Consider the following 17,083-nt stretch of genomic DNA (forward strand, 5'->3'; position numbering starts at 1 on the left):
ACTATGTAATAGAGTGTCCTAGGAAACCAAAACTCAACAAATAAAACTGAACGATTTGGAGACTTTACAGATAGCTACAAAGACTAGTATGAATAAATCATGCGCAAGAAATTTGATTTGCCGTTGGTGGTTAAAAAATGTTATTAGTTAATAGCAATCATGCTCAACGCAGGCATGGCAAGTACAGTAGGTATGATCCATGCAGATAGTGGAGTCTCCATGGCAATGGCATATATATGTTAATACAATAACATAGGTTGATATACTGTAGAAGCAAGGGCGTAGGAACCGGGGAGGCTGGGGGGGCGCCAGCCCCCCAGTGAAAAATATGGGGGCGGAAGTATCGTTCCGCCCCCCGCTCCGCAAGTCAGACAACCCCTTTTTCATTTCCAAATGAGAAAAAAATCTCATTTGAAGCACCAAATTGCATCTAAGGCCAGGTGAAAATGCAAAATTCTTTACAAAATGGAGTGGGTGTTGAAGTGTGCTATATTGCACCAAATTGCATCTGAGGCCACCTGGAAATGCAAAAAAATTCCAAAGGGGAGGGGGACACCCCCTCCCCTTAGACCCCTCCCCCAGGCCGGCCATCAGTCTTCAGCCCCCCCACTCAAAAGTACCTTCCTACGCCACTGTGTAGAAGATCTTTACAATAGACTCCTGAGAGGAATCATAAATTTTGTCATAGCCATAAATTGGATTCTCAATAACTTGAGAAATCAAAGTGGAAACTATACATGGAATTTGAAATTCTGCCAAAAAGGCGTTTTCACTTTAACACTTTTCTGAGAGAATACATAGTTTTCTGTGGTGCTGTTTCCGCAATGCACTAATGCAACTAGCTAATATATTTCTATATAGCTGTTCGACTTTGGCTAATATTCCTTTAATTTCTTTATAAATGATCTTACAGTACCTTGTTTTTTTTTATAATTGTGTTTACTAAGAATGTGAAGTTATAAAATACTATTTAAATAATTAAACAGCTGTAATGTACAGTAAACTTTAATTCCATATGATTTGAGCAATCAATACGGTTCTTCATTTAAGCCTGTTTTTATGTTGAAAATTTATGCACATTACATTATGCACATTACCCAGTTAAATTTGTTTGTATCTGACTAATAAACATTGCATTTATAGGTATTCCCAATAAACAGTGCAGCTGTTGCAATTAAGTCACCAATTTGAATTTCAGGCAGCTTGTAATCTAAACAATTGAATATTTATACACATTCTTTACATTCATCTTTTAGCCAGATGGGAAATTTCTCTGTTAATGAGCTCTCTAATTAATGCTAATAGTATTTAAAGGGGGGGTTCTTGGAAATACAGAAGTTCAATAGTAATTTGCAAAGATCAATTTAACCCACTAAATTAAAATTTCAAATTAAGTATAAAGCTGACTTGCATAATTTACAGTATATATTTTTTTCTTCTTCATTTTTTGTAATGTATGTTAACTTGAATATGTACTTCAAGAGTCATGAATCCAAAGACTGCATCGACAGCTGGGAGGAACTCAAGTATTGCTTCGTTTTCAGACATATGAGGAAAAATGTTTTACTTTCGTTCATGGGGTCCCAAGCTGAATTCATTCGAAGATTTTAAGGAATGTATCTTAATTTAATAGATATCTTCATTGTCATATTCTGTTTTTTTTCTGTCCAGTATCATGTTAACTTTTCTATCACTCTCAGTAATACATACTATTGTCATCATACCAATATGTCAATGGTAAACATAACATTGGAAGGATCACAAAATGCTTTGAATCAGTTTCTTAAATTTTGTCATAGCCATTAATTGGAAATTACACAGGGAATTTGAAATTCTGCCAAAAAGGCATTTTCACTTGAACACTTTTCTACAGTACATAGTTTTCTGTGGAAACTGTTTTGGCAATGCTAATGCAACTAGCTAATATTTCTATATAATGTAGCTTTCCACTTTGGTTATTCCTTTAATTTCTTTATAATAAATCTTACCTTGTTTTATTATAATTGTGTTTACTAAGAATGTGAAGTTATAAAATACTATTTTTTTTTAAATTAAGCCCTACCTGCAGCCATTGCCTTGGCCAGATCCACATTCTGATGGTGGTTGGAGGCATGGCGCTGCATCACTTGTGTCATCACAGGGCATCCTTCCGCATAGCTGAACAGGGAATTGCCTGCACGTCTCGCAAATCCAGCGGGGAGTCGAGTCAAGAAAGGGCATCGGAGAGCTATCTGGGCCATCTTGCTTCTGATTGGTTGGTTACTATTGACAGATCAGTTTTCCTGTATGGAGAGAATGAACGGTAAACAATCGAATGCCAGTCTAAATGGTTCGTTCTTAAGATCAATTAAAAGCATCTTGCTTTGTTAACACATAGTTACCCCAACCCCCCACCCCCCCCCCTCCCTCCCTCCCCATCACTTCATCATTCTTTTGTTTGAAGCATTTAAAATCCAATGTACTATGGCTTACATCCATCACTGTATGTACTGAGTCTATCTAGAGCCTACTGTACAGCAGAGAGATTGTACTCAGTGAAAAAGAGGGTGGGTAGTATTTTTTCTAATTCAACCTCTACAGCAATAAACATTTCACCTGACTTCTACTCTCATTCTGTTGACCTTCTCCCAGTGATGCTACAAATATTCCTGTGTTGTCAATGGCAACCACTCTATACGTTCATCAATTCTGTTGTGATGGTTTTTCTTTCCTTGTGCAAAAGCTATAACTCTGCTGTGAGCAGAATGCAATCAAGCAAACAAAATGAAATTCTGTTTGATTGTTCGACTACGAGGTACACTGTTTAATATACTGTAAGTGCTGTCTCTGGCAGACATACCTCTCTGTGTGTGTGCAGGAAGATTCTAACAATTATCCTAATGGAAAAAAGAAAATGTACTTCTGCGTAATATACTGTACAACAAATAGGGACGAGAACTTTTAGCAAAAATAATCAGTTTAGCATCTGCATTGCGATCTGATATTCTTTGCAATTGCAGGCTCACAATCATTTTGGAAGAATCGCATGAAATATGAAATTACAGTTTGACTGCGATATTTTGATTTCACATCAAACCACATTCACCAATATAATAATCATAATTTCTTCCAAAGTTTCAATGATGGAGAATGTTTGAAGAATCCCAGCTCTGTTAATAGCAATATTCTCCTGTCCAGTTATAACCTTGTAAAGATATTTGCTCAGTGTTTTTCAACAATTTATCCATATTAACAATAATACTACTGTATTTCTAATAATAATCTATAAATAATGATTTATAGACATTTATTCAAGTAACCGTTAAAGCTTTTCAAGCTTCTTACCATTGGGTGGGTGGGGGAGGGGCTTTGGAGGAGGATGGGCTTTTGTTTGTTTCACCAAATACAGTAATTCATGAATCACTATGTATTCCCCTGAAAATGACTTACTGCCCCATTAAAAGATCCATCAATAATGAGGATTACTGCCAAGAAAGAAGATTCTGAATATCCTATAATTACTTTCAGAAATATAAAAAGTAAGACTGTACCATTTTACACTATAAACTGGAGAGATTTATCAAACACCAAGAGGATTGAACATATTTCAAATTAATACAATGCCCTTGAGGATGCATTAGAAAGCAATTATTATATTTTAACATCTTTCAAATGATATACAATGCCCTTGGGGATGCATTAGAAAGACTAGTGTTATTATATTCTTCTTACTTATCAGTATGTAAATAGTTAAGGTCAGGTGTAAGGGAGTTTTCCAGAAAAAGTCACTGAAAGGAAACATTTATCCTTAAACTGATTAAGTCTTAATGTTATGAAATGGTGATACCATCTCTTTGATGTTACCGAAACACTCCATCGAGACACCTTACAGGCCTCTTATGTATTTATCTAGGTCATGGATTCAGTTTTCCCACGAGAAGTTTTTAACTATCTTATTGAATCTTGGTACAGGGCCTTTTCCCAAAATAGATTCCATTATGTCTGTGGAACATTCGAGAAGGTTCTCTCACGTGGTATGGAAGTTTCCATGGAAAGGGGATGGACTTCCAAACTCCCAACCAATCAGGGCAGATCAGTGCCAGTTCACTTATTTTTATATCGTTAAGTTAGTACAGGATGGTCAGTTCATTGGCTGCCTACTGATTATGCGCAGAGGGATTTTGTGGAAGTAAGGTTTAAAAGTAAAAGGAGGCCGAAAGATTGAGCACTCCGTCAGCAAATTTATCACTTGGTCAGCAAATTTATCACTTCGCCGAAAGTTCATCACTCCTAATTGTTTAATTGACGGAGTCAAGTCAAGTCAAATCATTGTAATTTAGTTTTATTTGTAAAGAGAATCGACAGAGAAGAAATTATACCGAATCATTAATCAAATCCTATCTCGTCAAATTGTTTTTTTTGTGTGAAGTCATTGTTTTCTTCCGTTCGAGACATCTCCTGAAGAAGCATAAATACGGCATCAAGATATCCCAGTACCTTTCTATCGCGAGTCCCGATATAGTTTTACTATCGGAGGAGCCGGGCTCGTCACAATATTACATTAACCACAATCTTCTAACATTGGAACAATTAACATAATACTGTACACTTCAGGCATATCTACCACCATTACCCCTCCCCCTTTTTTATTCTTTTCTTTTTTCTCATGGCAGATTTAACAAGTATATAAGATTATAGTTCAGCAATTCTATTTTTATTTCCCCCAAGCCATGGCATCAGCAATCCTTATGTTCTCCAAGGTAACAAAGCTTCCCTAATCCAATAATAGCAGAGGGATCCTTTGTACCGCAGGCCTTCTTGCCACAAATAAGAACAGCCAGGGAATATTACCTACATTCCCTTGTTGCTGAACAAGGATACCAGCAAAACAGTTGAGCTATAACAGAAACTAAAGCAGCTTTTCCAAGCAACAAGCGACAAATAACCATTGAATCATTGTTACAAAGGTCAAATAAATAGAGGCAAATCATCCTGGTGGAACCATGACATGCAATCCTTGACCGGGTTTGTGGGTAAACGTACAGCTTTGTACAGAGTATATCAGAGATGACCCTGTTGTGGTGTGTACTGGTACATGAGATTGTTAAGTACATTTCTAATTGAATTAACAAGTTATACTGACTTGTAACATCACTGCATATGAAATGGAACAATAAAAAATTTAATATACTTTACTGACACTTAGTCTGACAGTAGAGCTGAGTGACATACAGAGAGCTCCTTCTGGACAACTTCTGTGACAAACGATAATTCAATTCTCTTTTACAGTTTATTATCAGTAGTAGTTTTCCCAATCCACTTCCTTAAATTAAGTTTGAAAGATAAATAATATTTGAATTTAAAGGCTACAAGGAGAAAAGTGAAGAGAAAAGTGAATAAAAGGGTTGCATGAGAATTAACAAAAATACAAAAATCCTGTGGTGAAAAAATATAATGCAGTCTGTAGGATAATTTCTTGTCACATTTACAGTAAATAGAGCATGCTTTGTTTCAAAATGGTGCTGGAATACAATATATCTCAAAGTAACTCTCGTTCCTGGTGGTACCAATTATTCACTAATTCACAATCTACACACAAGTGTAGCATTATCGATTGACTAGTTTTGATTTTTAATCTGGACTGAACACCTGCTCTCAACCAAAATCCACTCGTTTGAATTTCAGAAAGAAGCTGGTAGGCTTGCAGGATGTCTGAACACTTGAACAAAGACTAGTGTTGCATGATCACACGCAAAATCTGTGATAGCTCAATAACATCCAGTCACCAGCCAAAATCAAGTTTCAAGAGCTTTAACAACGAAACTAAATTAAAGACAGCTTTAGTCAGCAAGAAGAGCTGGTACTCTTTAAATCATTTGCATGTCTTAAACTTAAAGTAGCTTCTGTAGTTTGGTTTAATAGCAAAGTAGATATGTTAATCATCTGAAGGTAGATAACTGTGTATATGCAGAAAGTTTATCATTTTAATGATATTTTATGCTAAAGACATACTTTCCTTGCACACTTTTGCATGAATAGCACTTCTTACTGTGCAGTCAATGCAGTCATGCAAAACAGAAAAGTATCTAACTATCTTTACTAATATTCAAGAAACTTGACTCAAGCTACGACCTGCACTTTAAGTGAAATTTAGCATCTCATGATATAGACTAAACAATAGGTAAAGCTGCTTTAAGGGTTAAATGTACACAAACTTACTTCCTGTGCTGTATAGTGATTTTTTAAACCAGTCTATTGTACAGTGCAGCATACTGACTCACTTAGTCATAACAAGCACCCATCTATGCAGTAAAACAGACCCCACCAATAGGGAAATAATGTAGTGTTCAAACTGTGTGTACATAGCAGTCTCTGAACTTTGTCTATTATTTATAGTTTCTGCATGTAAAGTAAAAAGACAGACATACTGTACATCTTCATTTTGTATTACAATTTGCATATTTTGCTAAGAGAAATTAAGAAAACATTAGTCCCCTAGACAGCTGCTATCTGGTAATATTGAGTCATAAATTTTTAAAATACAACAAAGAACTTTATACTTTCATTTGTCTGCAGATCGCTGCAGTGAGTATGTGAAGAAAACTTAAATCACACAAGAGTTCATGAAAACTGTACTGAGGTGCGGCAGCTAAATTATCATCTACAGTAATACTGTACAGGACAAATTTCCTACATGGTAATATGGTCTTCCAAGACCAATTTCTGATCCGACAACCAATAATCAGCTGTGGAGGTTGTCCGACTAGTTGTTTACATCAAATTCAGAATTGTAACTAATATGTACCATTAATATCCCAATTAGGTAAAATGATATATTGGTATCATCCCGAAGCTGGTGTTCTATTCACCAAACCTACACATCTCTGTTATCAATGTAGATATCAATGTTTCAATGTTTCATCATAATGATTTAAATAATGATAAAATAATGATTTAAACTTTATCATTCAGCAACTCAAATGAACCCAGATGTTTGTATTCCCTTTAATCAGTACTTGACAAGGGAAAAGGGTAAAACCAATCATCAATCACATGATATCTTCTATTTTAGTTTGTTAATAGTCCCATTTGCCATTAATAGAATACATAGCAGGTACTACAGACATTTTGTTTGTATTGACTATGTAATGATCCTTAATGATATGAACATTGGAATCTATTCTAGTTCCTGTCAACAAAAAATAGCTTGCTATTACTGTACTGTGTTGAACCTTATATAGCAAGGTTATTGGATACATGATGATATTATACTGTATGTATGTATTACAGTGAAGCTAACACCAAATATACAGTAACTGTTACCCGGATAAAATTTAAACTTCAAAGCTTCATATAACCCACTTGATACAAACTCCACACAACTTGATCTACAATTGTATAATATATATATTTTTATCTATAATTTTTTTAAATATTTTAATACAACAGCAAAGTCTTATCAATGTCAAATAAAACTGTGGAGGTTTTTTTTTTATTTTGTTGTTGAAAGATTTACATGGGAAAATTGGGAATACCGGTATTTAAGTGTGAATCCAAGGTTCCCATCTTTTCATGACCAACACCCATAGGAGAAATATTTTGTTAATCCATGTTCTTTATTTGTAAATTTAACAACAACAAAAGATCAATAAAATAGGTGTTAAACATGTATACCGGTGTTGACCACCTACTAAACAGTATAATCAAATGGATTACTTCCCATCTGGTACAGTATGTTTGACCATGAATAAAGATTTCAATGTCACAGTGCTTATCATCAATACCTTAACTGTGAAATTTACACAAACTATTTACAAGTGTTCTCAAGGATAATTGTTAACAAGAGTATGTACAGTAAATATTTGATACGAATATACCGACAGTATACTTTTCCAACAAAGCTACATATGACTAATATCGATAAATTCAGTACCCCAATATTAAAACATCTCTCTGGATGTCAACTCTCCTTGCAAAACTTAAATTAATATTAACTGAACTTGTAGAGCCAGCAGATATTATGTCTTTGGTCTCCAAGTTCCTGCAAATTTACTAACTCTTAAGTTAAGGTTACAATGGATCAAACTAAGACAATTTAAGACACCCACGTGTCCCACCATGCAAGATTTTTTTTTTTTTTTGTTTTTTTTTTAGATGAACAAGCTGTGGTAAGTTGTCCGAAAAGACAAAACTGCAGCAGAGCTGCAAAATCCCCTGTAGCAGGGCTGAATCAGTATCAAATAATCTCAGCCACCCAGATGAACAAGCTCTTTTGGATTCCATTACCTGCAAATTTCCAAAACTTACGGTTTATCCTTACTTAATATGAAAAAAAAGAGATATGGTAATTATTGTTAAGCAATGTGTCAAAAATATGTAGCTGGGAGTGGGGGACTGGGGGTGGTGGGACAAGGGACAAATTCTGTGATGTGCAGATTAACACCATAGGCACTGCTGGGTGGCTGATATTGTTTGATACTGATTCAGCCCTGCTACAGGGGATTTTTCAGCTCTGCTGCAGTTTTTTCTTTTCGGACAACTTGCCAAGCCAATTGCATTATAATCCTGCTTCAACTGAAACCTAGCACTGAAACACCAATGGTTACAATTTTACTGCATTAAATGCTTTAATCTTATTGTTGTCTTTTCAATGATGTTTTTCTCTTTATTCACCTGGTAATACCCACTACCACAATTACCTTCATGTATATTACCCTTTAAAAACTCCTGCTAAAATATCTCAGACAGAATCAATTCCAAAATTTCAACTTTGGAAAGCAAAAAATTAGCCTTGTAAAAGATTCCGCTTTTCATTGCATAAATCATGACAATGAACCCCCAGGTTTTTGCATCCTATGGTAGGTTAAACATTTTACTCCTTTACGTCACACCTTCCGGGCAGTCTATGTAAGCAGTGATGTAATGTTATCGATTTACAATACCAGTTGTAGAACCTGCAAATACATTATACAGAAATATATCCAATTTGCCCAACAGTATTTATCAATATCAAAACAGGACACACTAGCTCAAACAATGGGTGCAACCTTGGAACCTTGGAACTAACTTAATACAAAGGAACTGCTAATTCACTGTTTACGAAGCACTTTTGGGAACCACTGATGACGTAGATAAGAAACTTGACTACGTCAAACTGTACACTTGTTCAGCGTATTCCAAACAAATATCTCTATTGTTTAGCTTGAACTTCAACTATGGAAATGCAGTTTGGTGTAAAATTCTTTTTTCCCCCCTTTTCTTTTTGTTCTAGGAATAACCAGCCAAGAGAACAAATTTCTATCAATAGGTTAATTGTGGAAATATATAATGATTCACCATTGGGAAAATTTTTAAAAACTTAAAAAAAAAATTTAGTCAACAAGCTTATTAATTTAACAAACCACAAAAACAGAATTAACACAATTATTCCCAAAGAAAACGTGTTTGTACTGTAATATAGGAATTGATCTCAAACTTGATATGCATATTCACAACACAACAATAATTGATATAATTGTACTGGGCATAATAACATGTATTACAGTGCAGGTTTGAAACTCTAGACATAAATTGGTCTTCCTTAAAAGGTGAAAAACATGCATGATGATCTGTTCTTCAGCTGACAATCCTAGCATAGAATGACTGATGTACTACACCAATGTTAACTATCGCCAAACTATACTAGCATACAGTGACATGTATACAACTTTTTCATTATCAGAATGACAATTCACATTCATAAATGAGCACTAATACCAAAGAACTTGTGCTTCTGAAAATGACTTGAAGTTGTCCTGATGTGTTGCTATTGATGCACAGGTTATTCCTTGAAAGACCTACCTTGCATTACCTTTACAGAACTTTTCAATCCAAAGTCTGGACTAGAATCTCTAGATAACAGCAGGCAATCAGTAACTACCTACTCCTACTGTACAGTACTTCCTGGTACTGAGGTTTGTACAGTACAACTCGGAATACAGTTCGCAAAGAGATAGGGGAGATCATCAATTTTCAAATTTTGCTTATTATCAAATATTGAAACTACTGTATGTTGGTTCTTTGTACAAAGTATGCTATGCATTTCTGTTGTAAATCTGCAACAATTACTGTATGTTCATTTTGCAATGCAGTTTGCTCTGTTACGCATAGCAGATAACTCATTCCATATACTGTACAGTAGTGTGCTAATCATGTAGACCAGTGCAGATCAAGACTATAACTTGTTTCATCCACAGATGCATATATGAATAAATCCGGAAGCATTTGTGCACAGGTTTACCTCCAGTAGTACTTAATTTTATCCAGTATTGCATCACAAAATGCCATGCAATAATGTACAATTGTTATGCAAATTCATGTATTTAAGCATTTCAGTGTTTAAGAAAAGATACCATACTCTAGTAATTTATAGGAGACAGAAAGCCAGGGTCTACTAAATAATTTGAACACTAAATAATTCCCAGACTTGGAACTTTACTCAACCCTGTAGGTACAGTACAGTTCCTTCATCATGCAAGTCCTAGTCAGGTTCTAGTACCTAAGATCTACAATGACACAGCAAACTGCTATATATGGTACCAAGCATGTATACTGTACAACAGCTGCATTGTAACAGGAATGAAAGGTGGTCAATAAACAGGAGGTTAACTTCCCCTAAAACCAATATCACACATCCTTCCTGTGTTGTTCCCTGTTGTAATTCCTGGTGAGAACCCCATCTTGTTTACCAGACTCATAAACCAGGGATGTGTTGTTCAGAAAGTATGGTAACTAGCTGCAAGTTATATTTACGTCTAAAGAAATGATTCCCCGCATAGAGTGTACAGCATGAAGTAGAGTTTCATATGCTTGAATAATATGCAATGGCTTTTAAAGGGACAACTAGTGTTTCAATACCCATTATTTAATAATGGGTACATGCCGATATTATATAAAATGATTCTTTCATCAGAGAATCGGCAATATACCTATTAAAGATTACAAGCAACATACACTCAATGCTATATACTGTAAGGTCTTTATTGACTTGATACTGATATTCATTGAAATTCATTGCAACACCTACACTATTCATCACCAACTGATAGTGAAGCAGGTTACCAAACTATTCCATTGATAATGTGTTTAATTAATTTAGATGGAAAATGGCAAATGTTCTGTGAATGTTATACTTTTACAAACCTATTCTAAACTCTAATGTTTAAGCATGAAAAGAGTGCTATATGTAAATCCGGTAAAATCATAAATAAAAATGATAATAATAATAATTTGAGCTAGGTCTTTGTTTCACTGTTTTCTCCATGGTACATATCGTCCTAGCGAAAGTCAATTTTTCTTACATGTTTTGTTTTTCTCTACTGCACCATAACAAATTATAAATTATGCAAATTACTTTAGTACTGATATGCTGGTTGACAAATGACTTTCTTCTGGGCAAGAAGTCAAATGTTGCAATTGTAGACAATTCTTACAAACGCTCTCAAAGTCTCATCTTTGTTGCAACAATAGGAGACATTTATAATTGAAATATTTTTTCACATAATATAACAAACAATGAGCGTTACAAGTGCTTGGCCTCGGCCTAGTTTGTGTGAGTTGGTAACTACTATAATAGGTGGAATGTACCCCTCCCAGAGTTTTTCAGTTGTATCTATCTAGTAGGGGATTTCATCAATGGCTTGATCATGTTTTACCAGAATGAGGGCTTATAATTTAGCTTGAAAGGTCTTGAGTCAAAACTCCAAAAAGCTGTAAGCAAGGAAAAACTTACTGTACATGAAGTCACACATTAAAGTTTATACAAAGTAGAGAATGATCCAATAAATGGCTGCAATAATTCAGGAGTCATGACAATGCTTCAAATACACAATATTCATATATAAAATATTGTGCTGGAGCAATCTTTTCCAGTTTTGTGAAAGATGTGTAAATAAAAACTGCATAGAATATGAAAAGTGGCCACAATTTGAAAACTAGCTTACTCTGTCTCTGAAGCCTAGTACCAGCTAGTGCAAGCACATATGCCTAGTACATTACCTGAATTGATATCAAACCAAAACTTGACAACGCCCTAAGTTTTTCTAATGATCAAGGCCAACTGGAATAACTCAGGTGGTTGGCAAGAAATTCGACATGGTATTTGATTTTCGACTGAAAGTTGAAATCTTTTGGCTAGTTTATGATTTAAAACAAACTTCTGATGACAGGTCAGAACTAAGGATGACAGGGTCTGAATTATGTAAACAAAATTAAGTGGCAAGTAGATTCCAGTGATTGATGTAGAAATATTTTGTCTTGAGTATTAAACTTGCCACGGAATATCAAATTAGGTTTTTCCTAGCTGCCATAAAAGAATATCATTCAAAGCAGCTGGAATTTTTAAGTCTGTTAACTTTAGATGATGAAATCTGAAATCCAAAAGTTTGTGGAATTTCTCCAATTGTAAAGACATTACATTTAGCTAAAATTGCATATATACACAAAAATGGCTGGACACCTACAGTAAATCATGGTATTGTAATGACAATAAAGAGCTGGCATTATTGGCTACATTATTGTTTGATTGAATCATGTTATATCACCTATTTTCAGTCATTTTTTGGTATTGACTTTGAAGTTGCATTCACCATTTCACTCACAAGAAACAGTGTTTCAGTTTCTTAATTTACATGCAACACTGAATATTTGGATGTCTTTTAAGTGTTACAACTATCAGTTAAACTGATAAACTATTGTTAAAATTTTCTTAAAATGTCAACAGTATCATTTTTTTGTTTGGTGGTAAGGGTAAGTATATTTCTTTGCGATTCACTGAGATGTAAGCCTAGGCGAAAAAAGGACACTACGTTACTTTATTGACTAATTGTGGTCTTGCTTTACCCATCCTGCCAACTGTTAGAACTAAGTTTGTAGTCTAGGCCCTACGTATCGAAAATAGAGTAGGCTAGAGAACAAGCAAAGAAATACCATCACTGCCTGTAGGCCTAATTTAGGCTATCATCAAGTATCAGCCATATCTGCCAAGAAATATATATCTAAGTTGCATTGAGTCAACGTTATTATATTGGCGATGCATATTTGCAAGATGGCTTCTGTAGTGTTAAAATATAAGTAGCAGCTAAATATAGCTTTTGGTTTGCAAGGCCAAGGCTCCTAAGTAACCAAAGCCTAACTTAAAAAGTTACACCACAGAGTACATGTCAGTAGCCTACACTAACGTTATATATAGTCTGACGTTGGCGTTACTTCTACTAGTGTACTGTACCTTTGTAAGTGTAACGTTTGGCCTAACTTGTGAAAGATCTGAGGTTGATATTAGCTCCTTTTACGACTTACTTTTAGTAAATTATGTTAATAAAGCAATTCATAATATTTAATCATACCTTTAAAAGTTTGTGCGCTTGGATGATTGTGCTGTTACTTAAGTAAAACTTCTTTAGGGTCGTGTTCTTCACTGAGAACGACGAGAAAGCTCTTCTTATCTGGACTTCATGTACAGTATGTACTGGTTTCGTAATCAAAACTAGCCTTATGTATAGCACTAGCACTCTATGCTGTATGTATAACAGGGTGAACGACAGAAGGTTGTTACTGCGCACGCCCAAGTACTTATGCAGGCATTTAAATCAAAGTTTAGGCGCTCTTCAAAAACGACGAGAGAGGTGTTTGCCCTGTGGGTAGCTTACCGCAGACCAAAGAACTATCATAATATTGCATTATTTTGCATCTTTAGCACCCTACGTTTACCAAAATATTTCGAAGGGGGAGCGGACCTATGGCAAGCCGTTTTAACATTTACCTCGCAATTAGACTGAAGTCGAATACATTTCACTTAAGTGGAATTCAATTTCACTTAAGCAGAATACTATTTAACTTAAGTGGAATTCTATTCCACTTAAGCTTAATTGTATTTTACTTAAGCTGAATTCATCAACTTGTCACTGCATTTTACTTAAGCTAAATTCTATTTCACTTAAGTGGAATTGCATTCCACTGAAGTGGAATTGTATTTCACTGAAGTGAATTGTATTTCACTTAAGTGGAATGCATTTCCACTTAAGTGAAATAGAAATGTCCATTTCCACTTAAGTGAAATTGAATTCCACTTAAGTGGAATACATTTCACTTAAGTGGAATTCCATTTCACTTAAGTAGAATGTATTCCACTTAAGTAGAATGTATTCCACTTAAGTCGAATTGCGAGGTAAATGTTAAAACGGCTTGCCATACGGACCTCCCCTGGACGGCCTTAAGGGATGTTCCGCCGGCTAGGGGTTGATAGCTTTAAAAAGATTTTAAAAAGTGTTGAGGTCAAAACCACAGCAGATACGAATTTGTTGATATTTTGTGAAAGCATTTTGGCAAGTTGCAACAATGATATTTAGCTCACTTATTCGCAGAGAGGAATAATATTTCTACTAAAAGCTGCAATTTAATGAAATTATAAATACAGAGATTCTTGACAGCTGAGCAACATTCCAAATGTACTTGGTTTCAAGGTTAATCAACAAGGATATTTCAATAGAATAGTAAAGCTTTTGATTGAGAACATATGCGATCAACTCCTGTGAAGAATCGAGGAATTAGCCTGTCAAAATAGGTTACACTCAATCACCCATACCTTAAGTTAGGAATTCGGAACAAGATATTGAAACTCAATTTGCTTTTGTTTATTTCAATACTATTCATTTTCATGTGAGTGTCACAATTTTGCAAGCGGAATATTCCCCTTTTTTAAAATCTTATGCAGCATTTACACTAGGCCACGTTCTCCACGATTCCCACAATTTGAGAGAATCGTGAGGAGCGTGGGAGGTCGTGTGACAGAATCGTGGTGGTCTTGAGGGAACTTGGTTGAATCGTGATGATCGTCATGAACGTGACAAAACTTTTGACAGTCAAAAATTTCCCCACGATTGTCCCGATCTGAGACCAAACCGTGAAAGCGCGTGAAAGAACGTGGGAATTATCGTAGTACAGCTGAACTGAGCGTAACAGAGCGAAACATACCTTGGTGCACTATCGCAGGGGATCTTGCTGGATTTTGAAACACGATTTCCTCAAGTTTCACTACGATCCACTACGTGAGGAACACGCTCTACTACGATTCGTCAAGATGCTTTGAGAAGCGTGAGTAATTTATTCACGCTCTGTTACGATCTGCTGCGGTCGCCGCGTTTGGCTCCCACGATCTGACACGTTAGGTTAGGTCCCCGCACGATTCCGATTTTGCATATGAAAGGGCCCCCACGCTCTCCAAGTTTCATTGCCATTTGAGCGCTTCACACGAAAACATCTGTCCTTTGAGACCAGCTATAGCCTAGTTTCTTTTATTTGTCTTGTGTTTTAGGACCAGGTTTAATCCTACAAAATGGCGCCAAAGAGAGGAAGGAAGATCACTGCCAAAAATGGCAAGGCTTCTCCGCCTCCTCCATCACCGTCGGTAAGAGAAGTCCAAGCGGAAGTCCAAGGGCGGCGGAAGCACTTTTAATCTGGGGGGGCACCGACATCAAAGGGCACTTTGCAGAAATTCGATTGGACTTATGCAGCCTTATATATAGTACCCTTTATAACTCTTATTGTATTATCTTATTTGCGTATACAAATCACTCCATCAACGCCCCCCCCCCCCCCCTTCAAGGAAAATATGCATATATACTAGCACTGCAATATCCAATGTGCAAATTGGGAAACAAGGATTATGTTAATATCTTAACAAATTTTTCCCTTTCGAAATAGCTTTGAGCTTGACCCACAGAAATTCATTAAAAGTCAGGGGCGTAGCCAGGATTTGCAAAGTTGTATGCCCGACTATCTGAGCGGAGCGCCACCATCGGTTGGCGCGGAGCGTACAAGAAAATTTTTGGTTTTACAAACCCCTCAGATGGCCGGAAACGGCCCTTCCCGAGTGTTCATTCTGGTTCCCTGGCCTCTTGCTAACTTGAGACACCTCAATTTTTATGTAGAAAAAGGGCACATTTTTAACCTGAGGAAAAGTGGGGGGGCACGTGCCCCCTGTGCCCCCCCGGTTCCGCCGCCCTTGCGGAAGTCCATTCAAATCCAGCGCCAAGATCTCCTTCTCAACCCCCAGAGAAAGAACTCCCAAACATGACACCATCGCAGGAAGAGCTTTCCGACATGCCAACTTCACATTGTTTCTCTGGAACGAATGAGAGAGTGGCCCCGGCCTCCTCTTTATACCCCAATCGGGATTCAAGCGTGGTAATTTTAGTCAAATCGTGTACATAAATCTTAGGAGATCTTAACAGAACTTGATGAACCTGAGGGACCTCAACAGAACTTAGCAGAACGTGGCAGAACGCGAGAGCTTATCGTGGTGATCGTAAGATAACTTGAGGGAACGTAATGAAAATCGTCGCAGGCCTTGACCGGAAGGCACTGGTTTCCTAGCAAGGAGTTATAAATCTTAACAAAACGTTTGAAAGCGTCTGAAAGCGTGGAAAAAGAAAAAAGAAAACATTAATATATCGTGGAGCTCCACGCTTTTTGAAAATCGTGGCGATCGTGGGAATCGTGGTCTAGTGTAAATGCAGCATTAGCCCCTCCTACCCCACGTACAGGTAGCATACGCCCATTAAAAGCCCCATTGACTTACACACTAAATCACAAAAGTAATGTGGTCTCTAAAGCCCGGGTCACATCTGAGCGATTCAACAGTACGCGATTCAACTCGCAATACAATTGAAGGTTGAATCGCGTAGTTAGACACGGGTATCAACTTGTTGCGCAATAAAAGTTGCGCCGTCGATTTGCAATAGAGCAATGTCCTAATCAGCGCAACTTCTCAGAAGCAACTTTTCTGTTTCGCGTGATTTTAGTTGCGAGTTGAATCGCGTGTTGAATCGCGCAGATGTGACCCGGCCTTAAGTCTAGATAGAAGTTTTCACTAGCTAAACGCTATACCCATCACCGGATAGCTGACAAATTGGCCTTTCATGGTACCATCGATTTTCCGTATCATGACCGTGAAGATTTTTTGCTATCCGAGCCGGAAGTTTCCGTCACTTGTAAACAAACCTCTTCACTCAGTGGTAAACAAATTTCCTACGCTGCTCATGGGAGGCCTAAATGGGTCTAAAATTGC

General features: G+C 36.5%; 1 protein-coding gene across 1 annotated transcript in view; it reads right to left on the reverse strand.

The window, feature by feature from the left end:
• Positions 1–13,520, reverse strand: part of LOC139960897 (5-aminolevulinate synthase, erythroid-specific, mitochondrial-like) — a 24,083-nt gene extending 10,563 nt beyond the window's left edge. The window contains exons 1-2 of the mRNA XM_071959566.1: positions 13,362–13,520; positions 2,063–2,282 (exon numbers count right to left, since the gene is read on the reverse strand). Coding sequence (XP_071815667.1) covers positions 2,063–2,240 — 178 coding nt within the window. The 5' untranslated portion in view covers positions 2,241–2,282; positions 13,362–13,520. The remainder of the gene's footprint in view (positions 1–2,062; positions 2,283–13,361) is intronic.
• Positions 13,521–17,083: the final 3,563 nt, after the last annotated feature.

This window comes from Apostichopus japonicus, chromosome 20 (genome assembly GCF_037975245.1).
Source record: "Apostichopus japonicus isolate 1M-3 chromosome 20, ASM3797524v1, whole genome shotgun sequence".
NCBI classification, from domain to species: domain Eukaryota; kingdom Metazoa; phylum Echinodermata; class Holothuroidea; order Aspidochirotida; family Stichopodidae; genus Apostichopus; species Apostichopus japonicus.